Source organism: Pelmatolapia mariae, linkage group LG22 (genome assembly GCF_036321145.2).
Source record: "Pelmatolapia mariae isolate MD_Pm_ZW linkage group LG22, Pm_UMD_F_2, whole genome shotgun sequence".
Classification (NCBI taxonomy): domain Eukaryota; kingdom Metazoa; phylum Chordata; class Actinopteri; order Cichliformes; family Cichlidae; genus Pelmatolapia; species Pelmatolapia mariae.
The window spans coordinates 28,260,498-28,282,622 of record NC_086245.2 but is presented as its reverse complement, the minus strand read 5'-3'; the positions used below and the strand labels follow the sequence as shown (position 1 = coordinate 28,282,622).

Here is a 22,125-nt window from a genome sequence, read left to right as displayed (position 1 = left end):
ATTTAAATTGAGTTCTAATAACAAATTGATAAAAATTGAGTTCAGCCTATTTAATATTTTTTATTAAACACAATATTACATTTTACAGTGCATGCCACTGCTAAAAACAACTGCCTGCCCTTGATTACATTTTGAGTAGGTGAAAATTGCTCCTATTTAAATCTCAGGCCTGTCATTTTTTTTTAAATGTCAGAGCAACAGCAGCTTTAACCCCGAGCTCTTAGCAGATATCCTGCAAATGGATTCTTCCGCCGCCATCACCATTGTTTTCTCTAGCATCAATCAGACTCCTGCAATTACTGGCGGCTGTCTCTCATTTTCAATGCACTCAGCTGTTGACAGAACGGACTGGTGTTGTTAAAGGCTGTCTTTCAGCTCCGCAAAGTCACACCCACTGAATCAGCTGGGTGCGTCTGCCTCTCGAAGGGCCACAGCGCAAAGACGTTGCACTTTATTCACTTTATTGGCTACTTCTTTCAGTTTTCCGCTGCATTGGGAAGCTTTTTAATTCATATCAGACAACAAAGATGAGAATCAGAGGTCCTAAAATACATAAATAAATAAATACATTTTGATCAATACCTAAATGTTAAAGAAACGATTCTAAATTAAGACATTAGATGTGCTGGGATCCTAAAAACAAACCAAAGAAAATTGAATTCTTATTTCAAATGTAAACTAAAACATTCCCATGGAAAGAAAAGAAATGATGAGAGTTTAATCTTATCACAATAAGAGTGGGAAGGGGAAAAGATACCAAACACTCCCCCTGACGCTGTGAGAAGCGGTCCTGCTCTCCCAGACGCGCAGTTAGTCAGAGCGCACCGCGGAGCGCGCAGATCCGGACGCACCTGAGCAGACGGAGCGCAGCGGCGTGACCGTCAGAGAGCTGCACACAGCTCCTCACCTGTTCTGAGCCACACGCACACAAACACACACACGCTTCTCCGCAACATCTGCCACGTCGCCTCTGATGATGAAGAGACGGGGACAGCCCGGACGGAGTCTTCGCGGATGTGGAACATTTCTGCGTCCTCTGGCGTCTCCGCTGGACCACATGATTGAATTTTAACGCAGATCGTTTTCGATCGTTCAAACCGGTGACTTTAAGAAGCCTTGAAACTCCGGTGCGGGCTGTGTGTGAAGCTCGGTGCTTCGTTCTCACTACAATGTCCCAGACCATCTGCGTGGGAAACTTACAGGCATGCTGCACGCGGAGGGGCGCGTACGTGCGAGCGGGCTGAAACAGATGGACGCAAGCCCAGCGACACACCGGGTAAGTCTGACAACTGCAAAACATCACATTACAGGTTGTTTTTTGTTTTGTTTTTATTTGTTGCTTCGGTAGAGACAGAATAGTCCGTCTTAAACATGCAAGCACTCAAATATTGACTGAAGAATAAGAGAGGCAGTGCCGGTTTTTCCTCTTTTAAACTCACAAATATGACAAACTTCCTCCATTTCACTGGACTATCCCATTAATTCTTCTATAGGGAGCAGTAAAGTGGCTACAGAGGATACTAGGTCCAACGAATACATTCATAATATCCTCCAAATTTTTTTCTCCATTAGATTATAATTTCTGTAATGTTCCCGAAGGGACTTCCAGAAGTGTCGTTAAGGTGCTTAGTTGCATCTCTTCCTGTTATGCTATTATTAGGTAATTCCTTTAGGGAGCACGGGGAGTACTACGGCCTGCTTTCTTTAATTTAAATATGTTTTCATGCATATTAAATTGTCACCTTGCCTTTAAGGAGCCTCTTCCCAGCAGCCTCCTGCTTTAAATGTGCTCTAGAGCAGGGTTAACGAGCACCAAACCTTGACCTGTCATCTCAAGAGGAAGAGTATTTGATTTTTCTGTCAATATTTGAGCAATGGAGTTGCACCGTGACTAGAAGAGAAGCTTTATAAAAAGAAGCACCCCCATTCTTTTTTTCTTGTTTTTCCTGTATGGATTGCCTGTATAAACATGCCAGCACCTCCTCCTGCTGGGATCATTAACCTGCTGGTATCCATAAAGGGATGCAAATGTTTCTTTCCCCTGAAATGTAAATCTGTGTTTTAAAGCACGCCCCACCCTTCCTGTGCGGTAGGGAACATGGCTATTGTCTTGCCTATTAAAAACATGTTGGTTTATCAAGTTCGCCCTGAAAGCAAACAGTTCCACCAACTTATTTTCCTCATTAGTCCTCCTCCTCCTCCTCCTCTAGCTGAAGGTTGAGCTAACAGAAGGAGCAGAGAAGCCTGCAGATTCCTGGGACATGATAGATGGAAGGTAGAAAGCTGCAGCTCTGCTTGTGTTCTTTGTGAAGGAACATAATGGGAATATTCATTATGTGGAACTAGGCGGCTCCCCCCCCCCCCCCCATGATGTTTGTTCCCTAAACTCCATCTCCATCCTAACGGGCCACACCATCAAATACATACTTTCCATTGCAGCAATTTATTCAACCCATTATCTCCCCCTCCCTATCTCATGCTTTGAGAAATCCAGTCCTTTGAATCAGCTGATTGACACGGAGTGTCGGGCTCAAAGGGAAGGTTTCATTTTCAAATTGAAACGGTCACGTACTTATCAAACTTCTATAAAAAGTAGCAATGATGTAAAATTTGAGAGGATTTGGATGGGCTTGTATGAAAGCAACTGGAGCAACTTTTTTTTTAAAAGAGAAAAACAGGCCCATGAAAATTGATTCCATTATAAATAACGCATAAGTAAAAAGCACAGAGCAAAAGCACGCTGCTCAAAAAAGACACTTTTAAGTCTGCTGTGTTACTATTAGATTCCTCCTGACAGAGAATACACAGAATAAAGCTAACAGTTAGATCCAAAACCTCAGCACTGATACAGTGTGGCTAACATTCTACAGATGCACAAAAGACAACACAATCAAAATGTTGCATGAAAAGGAGAATTCACTGCATCACAGTTTGTTTCAGCTGCTGGCCCTGCAGCCTAAAATCTTTACCCCCACTTGTTTGGTGTTCAGTTGCCCCTGTGTGTGAGCGTTTGTCATTTTTTACATGAAAAAGATTAAAAAAATAAATAAAAGCGCTCCCTAAAATTTGGCTGTGCAAGTGGTTCATCAATTACTCATAATTTGAGCAGAAGAATGGAAGGCTGCGGGCTGTAGCAAGCAGCTAGGCCGACCACATTGTGTGCTTGTGAGTCAAAAGAATTGAGTGCAGTCAATGGACACAACTGTGAGGTGTAAGTGTCCCTAATCTAAACTCTGTGCCTGCACATACGCAATTTCTGGCTTCTAAAAATTTTTTTTCCAAGTCTTGGCAATCAAAAGATCCAAAATAATTTACAAGGTAATGATTTAACATGCATGAAAGCATCTCTAAATGAAAGAATGCACCCTCTAGTACTGCCACTAAGCACCTCAAGGACACTTTTAGAAGCCCCCTCAGGAACATCACAGGAATGATGATGCAATGAGCTGAAAAAATACTGGCGGCCAGAGATACCCCTCAGTCTCCATCTATAATATGAATTTCAAAACTCTCAAGTGATCACATTCATGAGATTTTCAGAAAACTTGACCTCTGACCCGAGGTCAAAGTTGACATGACATGTTTACTGTATGTTGACGATCGCACCACACTTGTAAGGCTAATAATATAAAACTTTTTGTCAGTTTTCAACAAATAAATCATGAATCATGTTGACCTTGAAGACCTTGACGTAAGGCAACTTTTTATGGACTGCGAACATGACCCCACAAAGTTTTGTTGGTATACATTCAAAACCTTTTAACCTATTGTGTTTACAGGTAGAACGACAGGCACACAAACACTACCAAATAATTGATTAATTGTTGTTGTTAAAGTTGGACAGCTCCGTACATTCATCTTTGAGCTCTAGTAATAGAGCTCAAAGAGTAGCTTTGCACTATTCTCAGTTTAAATGTAACCCTTTTTAAGCCATACTGGGCTTTGATGCTACCCTTTGGTTTCTTCCATTGCCAGAAAAAATCATTTTAGTTTCCTTCCCTCTCAGTTTAAACCAGCTTTCTTCTGATTGGCTGGATCTTGCAACAAAGAGTTCTACATAAATCCAAGGAACTGAAATGGAGCATCTAGAAATGTCAGCAGCCTGAGCTTCTGGCTCACAGGGGTTTCTTTTGCATACATATACCTCATTATTTGAAGCTTTTCCCATGTTTAATATGATCATGTGCCACTGTAACAGTATAAAGAAGAGTATTATAGATTCAGTTTAATCACAATAATCAGTCGCTGCAGCCTTAGTGTTTTTCTTTTAGCTACAAAATGTACTTTGATCAAACTTACAGTGAGTGCAGTGTAGGTGGGTCAGTGCTGCAAGGCTCATTTCTGCCTTTGCATCTCTTTCCCGGTCTGATCTGCGAAGCCGGATCTCCAAAATATTCCGGTTCAAAATGAACAGTCGTGCAAGTGCATTTTTTAAGCTTTCAAAGCAGTGTACATAAATAATAGGCTTTGGGTTACGGAAAGCCAACCCATTTAGCCCATTTATAATTCACAGTGTGGAAAGCATCCCATACTGGTTTGCCAGTTTCAATTATGAACATTAGGTATTGAATCCATAACAATAACAAAGGATCTGTTAAGTGAGACAAAACCTGGCTGGACAAAACCATCAGCTTCCATGAGTCATAATCTAATAGGTACTCTGTGCTTCTTCCCCTGAGTGGTACATATGTGATTATGCCGTGAGAAGCACTCTTTCCGTGATTATTACAGTTTGCGTCATTCTAGATTATGAAATAATTTTCTCAGAGATGATTGCTGCGCCTATACTGCTGGCAAGAAACTCAACGGTGCTCATAATTTCGAGCAGGGCTTTCAGCGGCTAAAAAGTCATCCAGAGGGTAACCATCAGTGACATTTAGCAGCCGGTCAGGTGAAGGTTCGGCGTCAGTCAAAACAGACGTCTGCTTCAGGCCTTTAACAAAGACGGAGGCTGAGTGGATGTGGGAAGGCAAATGCATCAGTGATGCGAGGATGGCATATTTATGCAAAGACTCATGTAAATTGTATTTTCATGAGCAGTTGGTGGTAAAAGAGCAATTCACATTTCAAGAGTTCTCTGTCTTCTTCAGTTATTATTTCTGAAGAGGGACAGAGAGAAAGGTGGCTCTTTTACTTTTGATTGCACAGATCCAATATTTGGGGTTGAAGGTCACCTGGTGTGACAAAAGCCTTTTTTATTAAAAATAAAAGGCTGTAACTGTAACTTGAGCTGTGATACCTCAACCTATTGGGGATGTTGGATGTCCTGTTTTATTAAACTAGAATTGCTCTGGAATTGAGAACTACTGGATCAATGTGCTAAAGCCAAAGCGTTCTCAACCCAACCCATAACATACCGACGATTTATCACATCCCGACGCGTCTCATAGTAACGCTCGCGGCGGTAACACATGCTACAGCCATCTATTCCAGCCCTAACCCTAACCTTGACCCTATCAGATAGTGTTTTCCAAAGTGATTTATGATCAGCGCATAAAACACACTAACATGTATAGATTCAGTCCAAATGGCTCTCATGCCTCCGAATGCGCAACATACCGACGGTATGTGACGACCTGGGATGAGAACGAGTTGGCTAAAGTTAAAAATTAGACTAAGTGTCCAAAATCATTCATTTCACTACCTCCTGCCATTTATACATGTTTAGGGTGTTCTGTGTGGAGGATTATAGTGAAAACATCTGATAAATTAAAAAGCACTTAGATCCATAGACCATGTATAAAAGATAGTCATAGCATCCAAGTTTGGAAAGTGGAGCCTGTGTTTTCTCTAATGGTCAACAGGGTCCAGCTCCTCTGGATCCATAGAGAGTAAAAGGCCGCTTGGCTTTCTTGATCCATTCTCCAAATCAGCACTATCCTGATGAGTTTGCCATCCTAAATCAATGGTTTCTAGTCTTACTGAATACAAAATGATATGCATTTTAGAAATGCTAGCCCTATTAGTGTTGAAAGGATGATTAAAAAAAAGGATTCACTTAAGGCTGGAGCAAACTTTTCGCCAGTGCACGATTGAGTATGCAGAGTCCATACATCTGTTTTCAAAAAGCTGAGATGACAGCGGCCAAATGCTCCGTTCAAGGTTTAACATCCATATTATGCTACATCCATTTTAAATGGCCAAGTACGTTAATATCAACATGCAGCGAATATATGTTTACTGCATGGTTTGTTATGTCCATCTGGGATGTTTCTACGATGACGGTGTGCATCGATAATGCAGCGACCGTTATGTTTAATGTGGTATTGTGAGCACTGCCATAAAAATGATGGTGCCAAAAAATAAAGTGAGGCTTATAATAAAAAACCCCAAATTAAATAAAGATTGTTAAGGTCCTTCTGTGTAAAAGTAGGTGAGATATTTTGTCTTAGATATGAACCTTCTGCTGGGGCTTGGGGAAATGCCAGGAGGGCCAACAGTGTCCACACGTGAGTGTACGAACAAAAAGTCACAGCCTACAAGGGGGGGGGGGGGGAATTATATATATATATATATATATATATATATATATATATACACATATACACACACACACACACACACACACACACACACACACATGTCTGGTTTGCTATCCTCGTGGGGACATCCCATTGACATAATGCTTTCCCTAGCCCCTTACCCTAACCCTAACCATTAAAAATGAATGCCTAACCCTAACCCTTACCATAAACCTAACCATAACCTAATTGTAACCCTGACAGTAAAACCGCATTTTGAGTGTGAAAATTGCTTTCAACCCCGAGGGGACCTGGATTTTGGTCCCCACGGTGCAGAAAGTCCCCACCAGGATAGTAAAAGTCAGATTTTGGTCCCCACCAGGATAGTACGAACCCGTACACACACACACACACACACACACACACACACACACACAGGACTCATTGCACTAGATACATTTTAATCGATATTAATGTTCTTTTTCCAATAAAGGAATGAATAACTTCCTCATCTAGTTTTTTCTCAAACATCTAAAACTACAAGACTTTAAACAGATGTTTTGAGTTTTAAAGATCCTACACCTTAATCCACCCAAAGAAACAGGTTTTATTTGTGTCTTTTTGTGTCTAATTAGAATTGGGACTGAACTAACTCTTGTTGACTTTTATTGGAAGGACTAGTTACAGCTTTTCATTTTTAAGGGGATAAAGAGACTGAAAAACTAAGCTGGATGTGTACAGGGTCGTTCTAAAAGAACAACTAAGCTTAGCAGAGTACCCCGCAATGCTCGGCAAGCTTGCTTTTCTACATTCATAGCTGATCACAAGAACAACCCACACACTTTTCTCTACTATCAGCTGCCTTCTTACCCTAAAGCTAAACCTATTTAACCTCACTTCAAGATGTGAGGGTTCTGCAGTCTCTTTCAGAGATATCATGAATAACATCAGACTGGATATTTGAACAAAAATGTATGTTGTGTACATGCTACGAGAAGATGCTCTGCCCTTCTTCTCAGCGATGAAATATAATTTAAACTGTCAACAGAGCTCTGCTTGGAGATGTGGGCGGTGAGCGATCTTAAAACATGTGATCTTGACCCCAAGTTTGTGGCTGTCTTGAGGATGTTGAGCTAAAAACTGAAAAATCAGTCTTCGCTCACAGGCAGCTGCTTTACCTGCAGCTCTTTAACCCTGCCGTTATTAAACGGCTGCAAAAGAAAACCGATGTGAACCCTTTGACTTTTCTGTGGTCTATGAGACAGACTTTACATTAGACGAATGTGAAGTGTTTATTTGAGAAATTCGAGTCTGTTCTGATTGCAGTAAAACCACAGCTTAATGGACAGAGGATTTTTAAGACTGATACCAGTACTGATATTTGGTGAAATTGGCCATTATTTTTTTTTCTCAGAAACACTAAATTTAAATATTTGTTATATTTAGATATTTCTGAGTCTTTACTAAGATAATATGCCACTACCATTTAAAAATATTAAGATGTTGGTTTATTTTAATACCAATACTGTATTTCGGCAGATAGCCAAAAACTAATATGTATGCAGGACTGATATAATAGGCAGAGAAGCTTAACTTTATTTGGGAGGGGGTTATTATGATAATTATGATCACTGCTCATACAGTTGTGCTCATAAGTTTACATACCCTGGCAGAATTTATGACGTCTCAACCATTTTTCAGAGAATATGAATCATAACACAAAAACTTTAATGTCACTCATGGTTAGTGGTTTGCTTAAGCCATTTATTGTCAAACAACTGTGTTTCCTCTTTTTAAATAGTAATCACTACACAAACTACCCAAATGACCCTGATCAACGGTTACACAGCCTGGTGATTTGGTCTAATAACATGCACACAACTTCAAACAAAAAGGTTAGAATGGCTATTAAAGATAAACATCTTCACCTGTGATCTGTTTGCTTGTAATTGGTGGGTGTGTATAAAAGGTCAGTGACTTTCTGGACTCCTGACAGACTCCAGTGCTGCACTGATGTTTTTTGGATTCAAAGTCATGGGTAAAGCAAAAGAATTGTCAAAGAATCTGCGGGAAAAGGTAGCTGAACTCTATAGAACAGAAAAGGGGTATAAGAAAATGTCAAAGCAATCAGCAGTGTTCAAACTCTAATCGCAAAGTAGAAAATTAGGGGTTCTGTTGAAACCAATGCATGGTCAGGTGGACCAACTAAAATTTCAGCCACAACTGTCAGAAAAATTGTTCAGGATACAAAGAAAACCCCAGAAATAACTTCAGGTGAAATACAGGACTCTCTGAAAAAATGTGGTGTGGCTGTTTCAAGATGCACAATAAACAACAAATGCCACAAAGTGTTCCACTAACAAAATGCCAAACAGCACAGAGACGAGCCTCAAACCTTCTGGCACAAAGTCATTTGGAGTGATGAGACCAAAATTGAACTTTTTGGCCAAAACCATAAACACTACATTTGGAGAGGAGTCAACAAGGCCTGTGATGAAAGGTACACCACTCCTACTGTGAAACTTGGTGGTGGATCGCTGATGTTTCAGGGATGTGTGAGCTACATGGGCACAAGAAATTTGGTCAGAAGTTATAGCGATATGAGTGCAGTAAGTTATCCAAAAAAAAAAAAAATACTGGAGAAAAATTTGCACTCATCAGCTCGGAAGCTGTGCATTGCAACATGTGAATGATCCAAAACACAAGGCCAAGTCGACCTCTGATTGGCTACAGCAAAATGAAGCGAATGTTCTGGAGTGGCCATCTCATTATCATTGAACCAATCTGAGGAGACCTCCAATGTGCAGTTCATGCAAGACAGCCCAAGAATTTATAGGAACTGGAAGCTTTTTACCAGGAAGAATGGGAAGCTTTACCATCTGAGAAGATAAAAAGCCGCATCCACAACTACCAGAAAAGACTTAAAGATGTGATTGATGTTAAAGGGGGCAAAACACAGTATTAAGAACTGAGGTATGTAAGCTTTTGATCAGGGTCATTTGGGTAGTTTGTGTAGTGATTATGATTTAAAAAGAGTAAACACAGTTATTTGACAATAAATGGCTTCAGCCAACAACTAACCATGAGTGAAATTAAAGTTTTTTTCGTTGTTATGATTTATATTCTCTGAAAAATGGTTAAGAAATCATGAATTCTGGCAGTGTATGTAAACTTATGATCAAAATAGTATATTTAGAGTTTTTAGATAATGGGGGAGGGGCCTCATCAGATTCAGCAAAACAGTGAACATCAAAAAACATCGTTAATGAAGACTACACATCAGCAAATGCAGTCTGGTGGCCAAACTCTTGCTGCAAATGCTTTAATGTTTCATTTACTTGGCTAGAAATGTAGGATTTCCACGACTAAATAAATCCTTATTTGACATATTATTCCTTCGCGGTTTCCCATCTTCCTATATAACTTGAATTTATTCTCTCTGTACTTTTTTAGCCACCCTGGGGTGCAGTGTCATGCTCAATAAACTGCTCCTGTCAGAACCACTTTTTTGAGTTGCTGTAGAGGTGACGCTCTCTGAACCCCACCCCGGGAGAAAACGACCTGTTTCAGACTGATTGGCCCCACAAATAGAAGAGGAAACTGAGGATAGCTGGAGGGGTCCAACACTTAATTTGTTGTGATGATATTCCGAGTCTCTCTACATCAGCTCCACTGCCTCGGGTCCAGTCCAGTCATTCTCAGCAAACAGAGGATCACAGGCCTTTGCTATACATATCTGGTTTGTGTGTGCAAATACCCATGTTACGTAAAGCAAAGGGTTATAAACTGAACACAACAAATATGTAATTAGAGTCAAAGAGTTTCTGAAGATGAGAAAAGATGTGCAAAGAAGCAACAAAGAAGCAACACGTTTGTCTGTGTGATCAGCGAGTGATGACACAAGTCTGATTCAGCAACAACAGCAGGCATTCAGGCATCACTCCAAAACTCAATCAGAAATGTGCAAAAGCAAGACTTCTTGCTTCAACGACACGGATTTGTAGGTAGATTGTTTTTAAAAACAAACAAACAGTTTTGCTGTTATTTTCAGAAGATGATCCTTGGACAGATACTGAACCCCAAGTAGTCCTATCAAGAATTCATCCCAGTGTGAATGTTACATAGAAAGCACTTAGGCATAGAAAAAAGTGTTTGTTTGAATAGGTCTGAGTAAGTGAATGAGGCATGCTGTATAAATGCTTTGAGTGCTCCAGTAGTGTAGAAAAGCACACAGTTCATTTGCCATTTATAAGAAAAAAGGTAATGCTTCCTCATCAAATGTGCTTGTACAGTAGAAAAACTAATTGTTATCAATATGTGGTATCGCTGTTATGTTAAACATGGCTCTGGAACTGGCATTAAATGCATCTGAAGGAAATCAGCTTAGCTCAGTGCCAACTCAGCTGATACCTTTCTGTACAATACTCACATTAGGATTTACCAAGGATCTGCAATCCCCTTTGCTACCCACCTTCACCCCTGCTCATCCTTTGCTGTTTCTGATGTCACTGATCTCTGTTCTGGGTCTTGATGACACTCCGCCCATGCATGGCTTTCCATGAAAGGACACAGAACTGTTAGAATGGAGCCTTGCCACCATATGTGACAATGGAAATGAGATATTTCTTTTGACTACAGGAGTCCTGCCTGAAGTAACCATTCCTATATGACTTGTGTCTGGGACTTTTCTTAAGTTAATCTTTTAGGATAGTAGAAACTCTCGGCAAACATATAATACTTACAATGACTGTTTTCATCTTTAGAGATTACAGTCAGAGAAAAAGAAGTTGCCATCCATCCGCTACTGCTTATCCTTTTCAGGGTCACCTATCCCAGCTGTCTTATGGGGAGAGGCAGGGTACACCCTGGACAGGTCGCGAATCTGTCACAGGGTTAACACATAGACAAAGACAACCAATCACACTCACACCTATGGGCAATTCAGTGTTTCCAATTAATCTATCCCCACTAACTGCATGTCTTTAGACTGTGGGAGGAAGCTGAAGTACCTGGAGTGAACACACAAACATGGGGAGAACATGCAAACTCCAGACAGAAAGACCTTGGCCTGTTGGGTGTAATTCAACTCAGGACCTTCTTGCTGTGAGGCAACAGTGCTAACCACTGTGCCACTGTGCTGCCCAGAAAAAAAAAGAATGGAGAGACATAATACCAATCAAAAGTCCTGCATATCCTTGAGTGAAATAAGCATTTGATCCCCTATAACCCAGCCTGAATTCTGGCTCCCAAAGATCGGCTATGTGGCCATGAGGCATGCAGATTACAAACAATCAATATATCATAATTACAGATACGCCTGATCGAATTTCATTATGTGGATAATTATCAATTCCTTCCATTCCAACCTCTCCAGCACCATGGGCAAGAACAAAGAGCTGTCAAAGAATGTCAGGGACAAGACTGTAGAACTTCACACGGCTGTAATGGGCTACAAGAACATCAGCAAGAGGCTTAGTGAGAAGGTGACAAAGGTTGATGTGATTAATCTGAAATAGAAAAAATATAAAATGACCATCAATTGCCCTCGGTCTGGAACCATGTAATGTGGTCGAATGAAACCGAAATCAAGCAAACTGGCATCAATTTGACCTGCCATGTTTAGAGGAAGACAAATGGTAAGTATGAGCCAAAGACTACTATCCCCACTGTCAAGCACAGCTTTGCAGCTGTTTTTCTGCTGAGGCTACATGGTAACATTCATTCTTTCATTGAGGTATCAGTGGATGGAGCCATGCCCTGTAAAGTCTTGGAGGAGAACCTCCTTCCCTCAGCCAGAACACTGAAGATGGGCCTTACATGGGCTTTCTAGCGTGACAGTGACCCAAAACATACCATCAAGCCAACAAAATGGCTAAAAAATAAGCACATTAAAGTCATGGAGCCAGTCTCCCCATCTCAGTCCCACAGGAAATCTGTGGAGGGAGCTGAAACTGATATGTGCAAACCTACGAGAAACGCTTCCATCGAGGGTTTCTCCAACAAATTCTAAGACATATTTTGCTTGAGGATCAAACACTTATTTCACTCACATGCAAATCAATTCATAAATTTGAGGTAAAACAGTAAAAAACCACTTTGATGAAGATAAAACATTGAACAGTATTTTAATGTCATGTGTTGTAGGTAGATCCTCTCCTGTGTTCGTGTTCGTCTCAGCGTGCTGTGATTGGGCCTGTGTGATGTTCTACATTTTCTACATGATAATAAAGAGAACTTAGTTTCACAGCCTGCTGATGCAGTAAATAGAAAAACATTCATTTCTCTGCTTTGGTTTCAAACCTCAGCGTGAACTCTAGTTGCTTTTCTCTGAGCTTACGCTGCTGTTTGACTCCACATCATTTTATACAGCTATCGAAAAAATCTGACTCTTGACTGAGGTGTTTATTTTCTTAAAAACTTTTCTTCTATGTGTTCCATCTTCAGACCAGCCAGAAAAGGAGTCAAAAGCCATGATTGCAGCTATTACTTGGTTTACTCTTGCAGCTTGAAATATACTTGGCTAGGCTGATGATATAAGTCACAAGTACAGAGAGGTCAGCTTGAAAAAATGAGTTACCAGTTTCATAATGCCAGGAAGTTTTCCAAAGACTGGGAAGCACTAATAGTTTCCCAGACACATTAGTTTCCACTACTGCTCAGTGGGTAGGTCTGGATCTCCTGTGTGGAGTTTGCATGTTCTCTTTATGACTGTTTCCTTTTGAAAAACATACTCATTCATGCCACTTCTCTAGGCCTCTCCCAGGATTTCATAAAAGGCCCTTAAATAGGTAAATTAGTTTGCTGATGCTTCTAAGTGGGTCATCTGTTTTTACGTAATTTTTGTGTAGGATAGTGGAAAACAGGTAGACATGTCAGACAATGAAAAAAACACTTCCCATACACACATGCATCTACCAGCATTTCTGTGCAATCAAATGCAGTAAGTAATGTCAGTCACTTCTGTAATCCTCTGTCTTCCTCTTGTACATAATTCAAAGCAGAGTACTCTCTGAGCACCTAGCACCACCTAATAGGCTTCATTAGTTTCCTCCATCTTTGACTCTACAGCTTCTCATTCACCTTTGAGTAAATCTACTAATTGCTGCTGTTACTTTCAGATGAACTGATACATTTTAGTGCTGTATGCAAATAAAAAGTGATGACGGTGCGAAGAATGAAATCAAAGTTGCTGTCTGACCTTCACAAACCTGTCTAACTGCTCTGCATTGCCCACGAGCATGTACCTGATGTCACTTAGATATTTGTCTTTTCTGTCATACAGAGACGCGCTGTGCTGCTGAATGGGTGACGAGCTGCCACTCACGTCACCAGCCCTGTGAAACCACCTCCCATCGCATCGTGCGGGACAGGATTCCCCCAGCAGAGCTGCAGGGATGTACCAGGAGGTGGCCTTCCTGGCAGGGAGCACTGATCACCAGTTCACCACATTCCAGTTTAAACGCTTGGAGAACCCACAAGAGGTCACATCCAAGAAGGGGTTGTTCTATAAGCGCGCTCAGCTCCTGCTTCAGCCTCAGTCTCACCGAGAGGATGGAGGTGAGATTGACCTGGCGGATGGGGCAGCCATCATCAATGTGGGTGGCATTAAGTACCACATCCCCTGGTCCACGCTGGATGAGTTCCCTCTGACGCGACTGGGGAAGCTACGGGCTTGTAGCAATGAAGCAGAGATCATGGACGTGTGCGATGATTACGACGGCAGCTGCAACGAGTACTTTTTCGACCGAAACCCGTCAGCTTTCCGCATCATCGTGACTTTCCTGGCAGCGGGAAAACTGAGGCTCCTGAGGGAGATGTGTGCATTGTCCTTCCAGGAGGAGCTGCTGTACTGGGGGGTGGAGGAGAACAACCTGGACTGGTGCTGCCTCAGGAAGCTGCGATTAAGGCAGGAGGAGTACAAAGAGCAGCAGAGGCTGGAGGAGGAGGAGGGGGCCGAGCTCAACTCACCGCAGTCCTGCGAGGAGAGCCAGCAGCCTCTGGAAGGACCAGAGGAGACCTTTTCAGGAGGCTGCATGCGGAGGCTGAGGGACATGGTGGAGAACCCCCACTCGGGCATTCCGGGGAAGATCTTCGCCTGCCTCTCGGTCTTATTTGTAGCCATCACTGCTGTGACCCTGTGTGTCAGCACCATGCCCGACCTCAGAGAGGAGGAGGAGAGAGTGAGTTCTCTTCAGAAATAACTTTTTTTTTCAAAATACAGTGAGGTCAATAAGTATTGTGTGATTTTGCAAGTTATCTTACTTAGAGATCATGGAGGGGTCTACAATTTTCAGCATATGCGCATTTCCACTGTGAGAGACAGAATCTAAAAAGAAAAATCAAAAAATCACATTTGTATGATTTTTGAACAATTTATTTGTGAATTACTGTGTCAAATAAGTATTTGATCACTTGCTTATTAGCCAGATTTCTGACCCTCAATGATCTGTTATTTTGCTTTCAAATAGTCCAGCTACACTCTGCTCATGATTCTAAATTTGTAGCACCTGTTTGAGGTCGTTAGCTGTCATAAAGACACCTGTGCACCCCACAACCAGCCAAAGTCTAAGTAGCAACATGGGCAAAACCAAAGAGCTGTCAAAAGACACAAGAAACAAAATTGTAGACCTTCACAAAGCTGGAAAGGGCTACGGGGCAATTGCCAACAGCTTGGTGAAAAAAGAACAACTGTTGGAGCAACTGTCAGAAAATGGAAGAGGCTAATGATGACTGTCAATGTCCCTCGGACTGGGGCCCCACGGAAGATCTCTCCTCGTGGGGTTTCAATGATGCTAAGAATGGTGAAGAATCAGCCCAGAACTACACGGGAGGAGCTGGTCAATGCCGTGAAGAGAGCTGGGACCATCGTTTCCAAGGCTACTATCAGTAATACACTAAGATGTCATGGTTTAAAATTGCATCGCACGGAAGGTTCCCCTGCTTAAGTCAGCCCATCTCCAGGCCCATCTGAAGTTTGCCAGGGACCATCTGGATGATCCAGAGGAGTCACGGGAGAAAGTCCTGTGGTCAGATCAGACCAAAGTAGAACATTTTGGTCTTAACTCCATTCGCCATGTTTGGAGGAAGAATAATAATGAGTATCATCCCAATAATACCATACCTACAGTGAAGCATGGGGCTGGAAGCATCATGCTCTGGGGGTGTTTTTCTGCTCAGGGGACAGGACGACTGCACTGTATTAAGGAGAGAATGAATGGGGCCATGTATTGTGACATATTGGGTAAAAACTTCCTTCCCTCACTCAGAGCATTAAAGATGGGTCGTGGCTGGGTCTTCCAACATGACAATGACCCAAAGCACATAGCCAGGAAAAACAAGGATTGGCTCCGTAAGAAGCATATCAAGGTTCTGGAGTGGCCTAGCCAGTCTTTAGACCTAAATCCAATAGAAAATCTTTAGAGAGAGCTGAAACTCCGTGTTGCTCAGCGACGGCCCCGAAACCTAACAGATCTAGAGAAGATCTGTATGGAGGAGTGGGCCAAAATCCCTCCCTGAACTACAGGAACCATTTGACCTCTGTAATTGTTAACAAAGGCTTCTGTATCAAGATTTAACATTTTTTGACTTAAGTGATCAAATATTTATTTGACACAATAATTCACAAATAAATTGTTCAAATATCATACAATGTGATTTCTGGATTTTTCTTTTTAGATTCTGTGTCTCACAGTGGAAATGCACATATGCTGAAAATATTAGACCCCTCCATGATTTCTAAGTAAGATAACTTGCAAATCTTTCCAGATCCACAGATTTTAATTGAAATTATTCAAAAATTCCGAACTGGTTTCCAGAATGAAGCCTTTTTGAGTTGCTGCTTTGCTTTTATTCAGTAAAAACTGCAGCGCTGGGCACCAGAATATCTATTATTAGAAATCATGACTAAATCCAAAGGTGGCATCTCTGAACTTTGGAAGATAAGACAGGATTTCCTCACTAAGTTTAGATAAACAGACAGCAGTCATGGATTCTGGCTCCCACTCAGCGCTGTTCCAGTATAGCAGCAGATTCTTTATGAGGAACACCACAGTTATGGCTTTACACACAAAACACAATCTTTAAGTCTGATGGGAAGGGAACCCTGTCCTGGGAATTCTCTTTGTTTCAGTATAGCCTCAGGCTGTATGTGCTGTACAGCTGCTTCAGTAAAATTCAGATTATGTTGATGCAGCAGCCCACATACTGAGTCTTTTTGAGCTTTATTGTAAATCTTCGTGACACAGACAGAGGCGAAGGCTCAGGCACAACAGCTTGTCTCCCCTCACTTGAATACCAGATTATTGAGAGGCTCCCTTCACAGTCTCTGCATATGTTATTACACAGCAACACATGATATATGTTCTCTCCTATATGGAATAAGTGACAGCAAGCGCCTCACAAGGACGATAACGAGGCTCTGTATTCATCTTTAAAAGAATAAATGGATTTTAATTTTGCATTAGCAGAATCCCACTGATTGTCTCTCCATGCGGCTGATTTTATTTGACCTGCTTCAAAAAATGAATATGAATTAAGCTCATTATTGTTATATAACACCATGACATGCTAATCTGTACAGTTAGCAGCTGTATACTTTAAACCATAACAAGACCAAGTGACCAGTAAACACAGTGTGAGCACTAACTGGAAATACACACATATATATTAATATTAGTGCTGTCAGCGTTAATCTCGTTAAAATGACGTTAATGTATAACCGCATTAATGCGGCAAATCTCTGTTAGCGAGTTAACGCGGATTGCCCCGTGCGTGGGGCTGCACGGTGCTAATGCGGTAACGAGCTAACCGCGCTAACGCATTGACACCGTGCAGCCCCAAAGATATTAGAGAAATCTGGCAATTTCCCTTCTGCCAGCACTTCTAGACTGTCACAGAACTCATTCTTCAGCATGTCTTTTATCCATCTTTGTAAAAAATGTAAAGAAGCATGTGCAGTATTTTAGAACAGGATATCAAAATGTCTGCAATTTGAACAAATATTCGCAACAGAATAGTTTGCAAGCACAGAAAAAGATGCTGAAGAAACTGCAGCAGCAGGGAAACTTACATCATCGTTCCACCTCAGTTTCTCTGACATCCATAAATGTTGCCATAACTTAGCGCTGACATGTGTGAGCTACTGCAGCGCTTTGCTTAGTACTTTTAATAGCTGGTAAAAGTACCCTAAGTGAATATCCTTTAACGACTTTTAACTTTTTTTTATCTTTTTTTTTTTTTTTTAAAAACTGATCTACATTTCAGCATTACTCTTGGAATTGCTGATCTTGATTTGGGCGGTTTGTGTTGCCAGCTGGCACTCAGGCCTCACTTCACTGTGTTGTATGTTCAGTCAACCGATCACTAAATATGCAGCGTTCCCTTGCAGTGAATCACAGCTACAGCAGCACTTCAGTCTGTACTTTCCTCCCGTATGGGCACGGCAAAGATTTTAAGGATATGTTTACATCTGTTAGCATGATGTTTGCGTAACTTGGAATGTGTAGGCTACCGTGTGAGGAATTAGGCCATTAATTATCTTGTGCTACATATAATTAGCGTGGAGAAAAGAATGGTTTCAAAATGTCCTTTGAAAGAATGGCAACTCTAACTCCATCCACTCCATCCAACCACGACAATCAAAACCTTTTTTATGGTTTTGTTTGTGTATATATTTCACTAAAAGGGGTTCACGACTAGTCAAAAAAAGAGCCTTGGAAATCTTGGAAGCCCCATTCTGCAATGTAGTCTTGGTTTTGTCAACATGGTGAACCTTGAACTTCAGTTTGTTTTCTTTTTGTTTTTGGAGAAAAAGATGCGCCCTGGCTTTAAACAGAATTGACCCTTGGGCATGAATTCATAATTCACAACTTCATGAGTGTCAAAGAAAATGATGAGCTTGGTCTTGGTTTTGCTGCTGACCCTCTTCAGTCTTGCCAACTGCTCTTTTACTATGAAGACTGATGTGAAGTCTGGTTATTGGGTCATAGCTGCACATCCAGCCACACACCTCTGATAATTCTGGACCTGAAGGTCTAGAGAGGCTTTCCCTAAGATCCCGTAGGATTACCTGACCTTAAGGAGATGCAACAAAATCCATTTTCAAAATTGATTTCCTGAACTGTTAGCGAGAATGTTAGCAGTTTCCCTGATGGTTATCCTCACTGCTTCACTTTCATGGGCTTTGGGGAGGATTTCAAAAGTCTCGGTTGCAGATTCTCCAAATTTCAAAGAGAATTTGATGTCTGCTTTCTGCCAGAGTTTGAGATCAGCGCTAAAACTGTAAATCTGCACCTGCAAAAGGTCACAAAAATGGAAATACTAGATGTCCAAATGTGAAATCACAACATCATGATGTATAAAAGAGGTCATGAGAGAGGTACAGGAGTGAGTGTCTGGTTTGGAGTTGCATTTCAGTCAGTGGCGTTGATAGAATTATGAACACAGAAAAGGACCATCAGAGACAGCACAATATGGAAAGCATCTGACAGGCAACAGTTTCATTGTCAACATGACAATCATCACACACAAATAAACACACTGCCAATGCAATGAAAGCATACCTGGATAGAAAAACACAAGAACACACAACAGAACACATGCAGAGTCCGAACTTCAACGCTACAGAAGCAGTGTGGGATCCTCTTGACAGAGAACAGATCAAAAGGCAGCCAACATCCAAAGAAGAGCTTTAAATGTCCTTCAGAAAGCCTGGAGAACTATTCCTGAAGACTGCTTAGACAATCTTCCTTGTAATGTTTTTAACAGAGTTCAGGCTGTGTTGGAAAAAAAAAAGGTGGTCATACCAAACATTGACTTGCAAGCTTGTTAGAATTGTGCAAACTCCCTTTTTCTCTTACATACTCTCTTTCCTTGCGTGTTTGCACATTTCAATAAATTGCTGCACCTAGTTCCTGTTTTTCTAGCAAAATGTAAAGAAATGAGGAGATTTCTTCACAGTACTCTAGTTCTGTTGGTAAGCGTAGCTCCCAACTCCTACTCACAGCTGACAAATTGTGCTTTTTCTTATTTTGTTCAATTATAATGGTGGTTGTTTATGTTAAATATGTCCAAACTTCTGAATAAGAAGGTAAATGTATGTACAACAAATCCTTGTGAGTAATAAAGCTTCGGCTTGCAGCACTAAACCTGCCATCTGAGATAGATTTTTCCACTCTTGGCTCGATATGTTATCAGTGTAGAGCTAATATTTCTAATGTGGTCATCTCAGGCACACAACTGTGAGCATAGAGGTGCAAAGAAAACACCAGGATTCTCAAAAATACTTCAACAAGTATTTTACAACAATCCTGATATATATATATATATATATATATATATATGAGCCAGATAATATTCCAGTTCCAATTAAAAGCATAGCTTTAATTAGATAATTAAACCCATCTGCAGAGAAAACTAACCCAAAAGGTTGTACACATGCCAACAATTGTTGCTAAAAAAGTCCTAATCAAAATATAGTTGTACAAGAAAATAGTTTTCCAAAACAAAGTGTCAACACAGCATAAAATACAGACAAAAATATAGATACAATATCTTTAGCAAAATCAATTTTTCCACTAAAGTGATCACAGATTTAAAAAATGCAGAAACACTCCTTAACTAAGTGAAAAGAAAATCCTCAAATGAATCATTCTAAGAATTTAAAATGATCCCGAAAACAATTTAAAAATAGTTTTTCATTCAAGCCTTCAGAGCATTAAGTGTGTAGTGCATGAATACGCTTCCCTTGTAGCAAAGCTCTTTGTCAATCAGCACATCTTTTAGGAGGAGGCCTTGGAAATGAAGGAATTGGTATGAAGGCCACTGAGCACAAAAATAATATAATAAAGAATCCCAAAGATCATGACGTTTAGTCCTCTTTTAATTTGACCTAAGTATGCCAGCCCACAGGGACATGTCAACAAATGGACCCCAAATTTGGTTTTACAAGAAATCCTGATTTTGGTTTTAACCTTCTTGCTAGTGCGGCGGTGCAAGAAACGATACTCTTTGATCATAGCGCTACAATAGACACAGTTTAGATGTGGGAAATGGCCACACAGTAAACTGGATACGGAAGATGAAGAAGGCTGAGGAGATTCACGCCAATCAGTCCTGACTAATGGGCACATTTGTTTGCAAAAAAATAGATATTCATACAGAAGTAAACTATGGAGGGGTCAAAAGATAAAACATGCCAGTGTTTACTAATAATACTTAAGACCACCACCTGTCGCAAGAGGGAAACATCATAGCAGCCACTACCAAATACCAAATGCAAAAAATAGACAAAGGAGGGGAGATTATGGTGTATGGTTGTTTTCCACGAGTTGGGCTTGGCCCCTAAATTCCAGTGAAAAGGAACTCTTAGTGCTTCAGAATACCAAGACATTTTGGAAATTTCACGCTCCCAATATTGTGGGAACATTTTGTGCACACCAGTACACAAAGCAAGGTCCATAAAGACATGGATGAGCGAGTTTGCTGTGGAGGAACTTGACTGGCCTACACAGAGTCCTGACCTCAGCCTGATAGAACATCTTTGGGATGAATTAGAGCGAAAACTGTGAGCCAGATTTTATCATCCAACCTCAGTGTCCGACCTGACAAAGGTACTTCTCAAACAATGGTCAGAAATTCCCATAAACACTCCTAAACCTTGTTTAAAGCCTTTCCAGAGTGGTTGAAGGTGTTATAGCTGCAAAGGGTGGGCCGGGATTTTACTCAAGTCCATACGTGTGTGAGAAGGCAGACATGTAAATACATTTGACAATATAATTTATCAATACTGCATTTTCTTTTCACTCTTAATGCTTCATGGAAGACCCTTTATCAAACTCAGACGATGGTAACTGCTGTTGGTTTGTTGGTCTGTTCCAGTCTGTTTTCTATAAATGCATGCATCAAAGTTGGCCTAAGAGGAGATAATTCACAATAGCTGATTTCAGACCCAGTATCAGATAAATGAGGATTATTTTAAACTATTGATTCTAGTAGTCTAGTAGAGTTCAAGAATAAAAAATATAAAGTTGTTTGGTAGAAACCTCGCGATCATATGTGTATCCCAGATCATAGACCTAGCCCTTTAATGGCAGTATACCCTAGAGAAGATGTATGATTATTACAAATTGAGAGGAAATGCTGTATGTTCAAAACAATACAAAGCTTGAACCTGCGAAATTGTGAAATAACGCGATGATGCTCATAACTTGCAGTCTCTGGGCTCTAATTAGGTCTAAAAGTGCAAGGAGATTGGATTCACTTGTTGCTGCATTTAGCTTTCATCTTGCAGGAAGAAAAGCACTGCCACCCCAGGCCTTTTCTTTCCCCCCAGCTAACTAGACATGTTGTCACAGTCAATGACAAGTGGAGCAAAAAAGCATATTAAAGCTGCCGATGTCTCCCTCTGGTTCCTTTTCATGTTCGCCTTTGCGTGAGAGACTTTGAGATCAGGGTGAGGAGAGTGTTTGTGTCACACTAATTCACCTCTTGAATGATGTCAAAAGACCTCAGTGTGATTATAAAGGGGCCATATGGAACTTTTCCTTTTCTAAAAAGATACATCTTCATCAACACAGCCGGGTGTGTTTGCATGTACGTAAGCTTTAATGGGAAAATCAACCAGAAGCAGAAAACAAGGTGAACGCTGACTGAAGACTGTGTCATC

At 40.9% G+C, this 22,125-nt stretch overlaps 1 protein-coding gene across 1 annotated transcript in view; it reads left to right on the top strand.

Moving 5' to 3' along the window:
- Positions 1-717: 717 nt before the first annotated feature.
- Positions 718-22,125, top strand: part of kcng2 (potassium voltage-gated channel, subfamily G, member 2) — a 39,469-nt gene continuing 18,061 nt past the window's right edge. The window contains exons 1-2 of the mRNA XM_065471268.1: positions 718-1,276; positions 13,744-14,641. Of these exons, the coding sequence (XP_065327340.1) occupies positions 13,856-14,641 (786 nt within the window). The 5' untranslated portion in view covers positions 718-1,276; positions 13,744-13,855. The remainder of the gene's footprint in view (positions 1,277-13,743; positions 14,642-22,125) is intronic.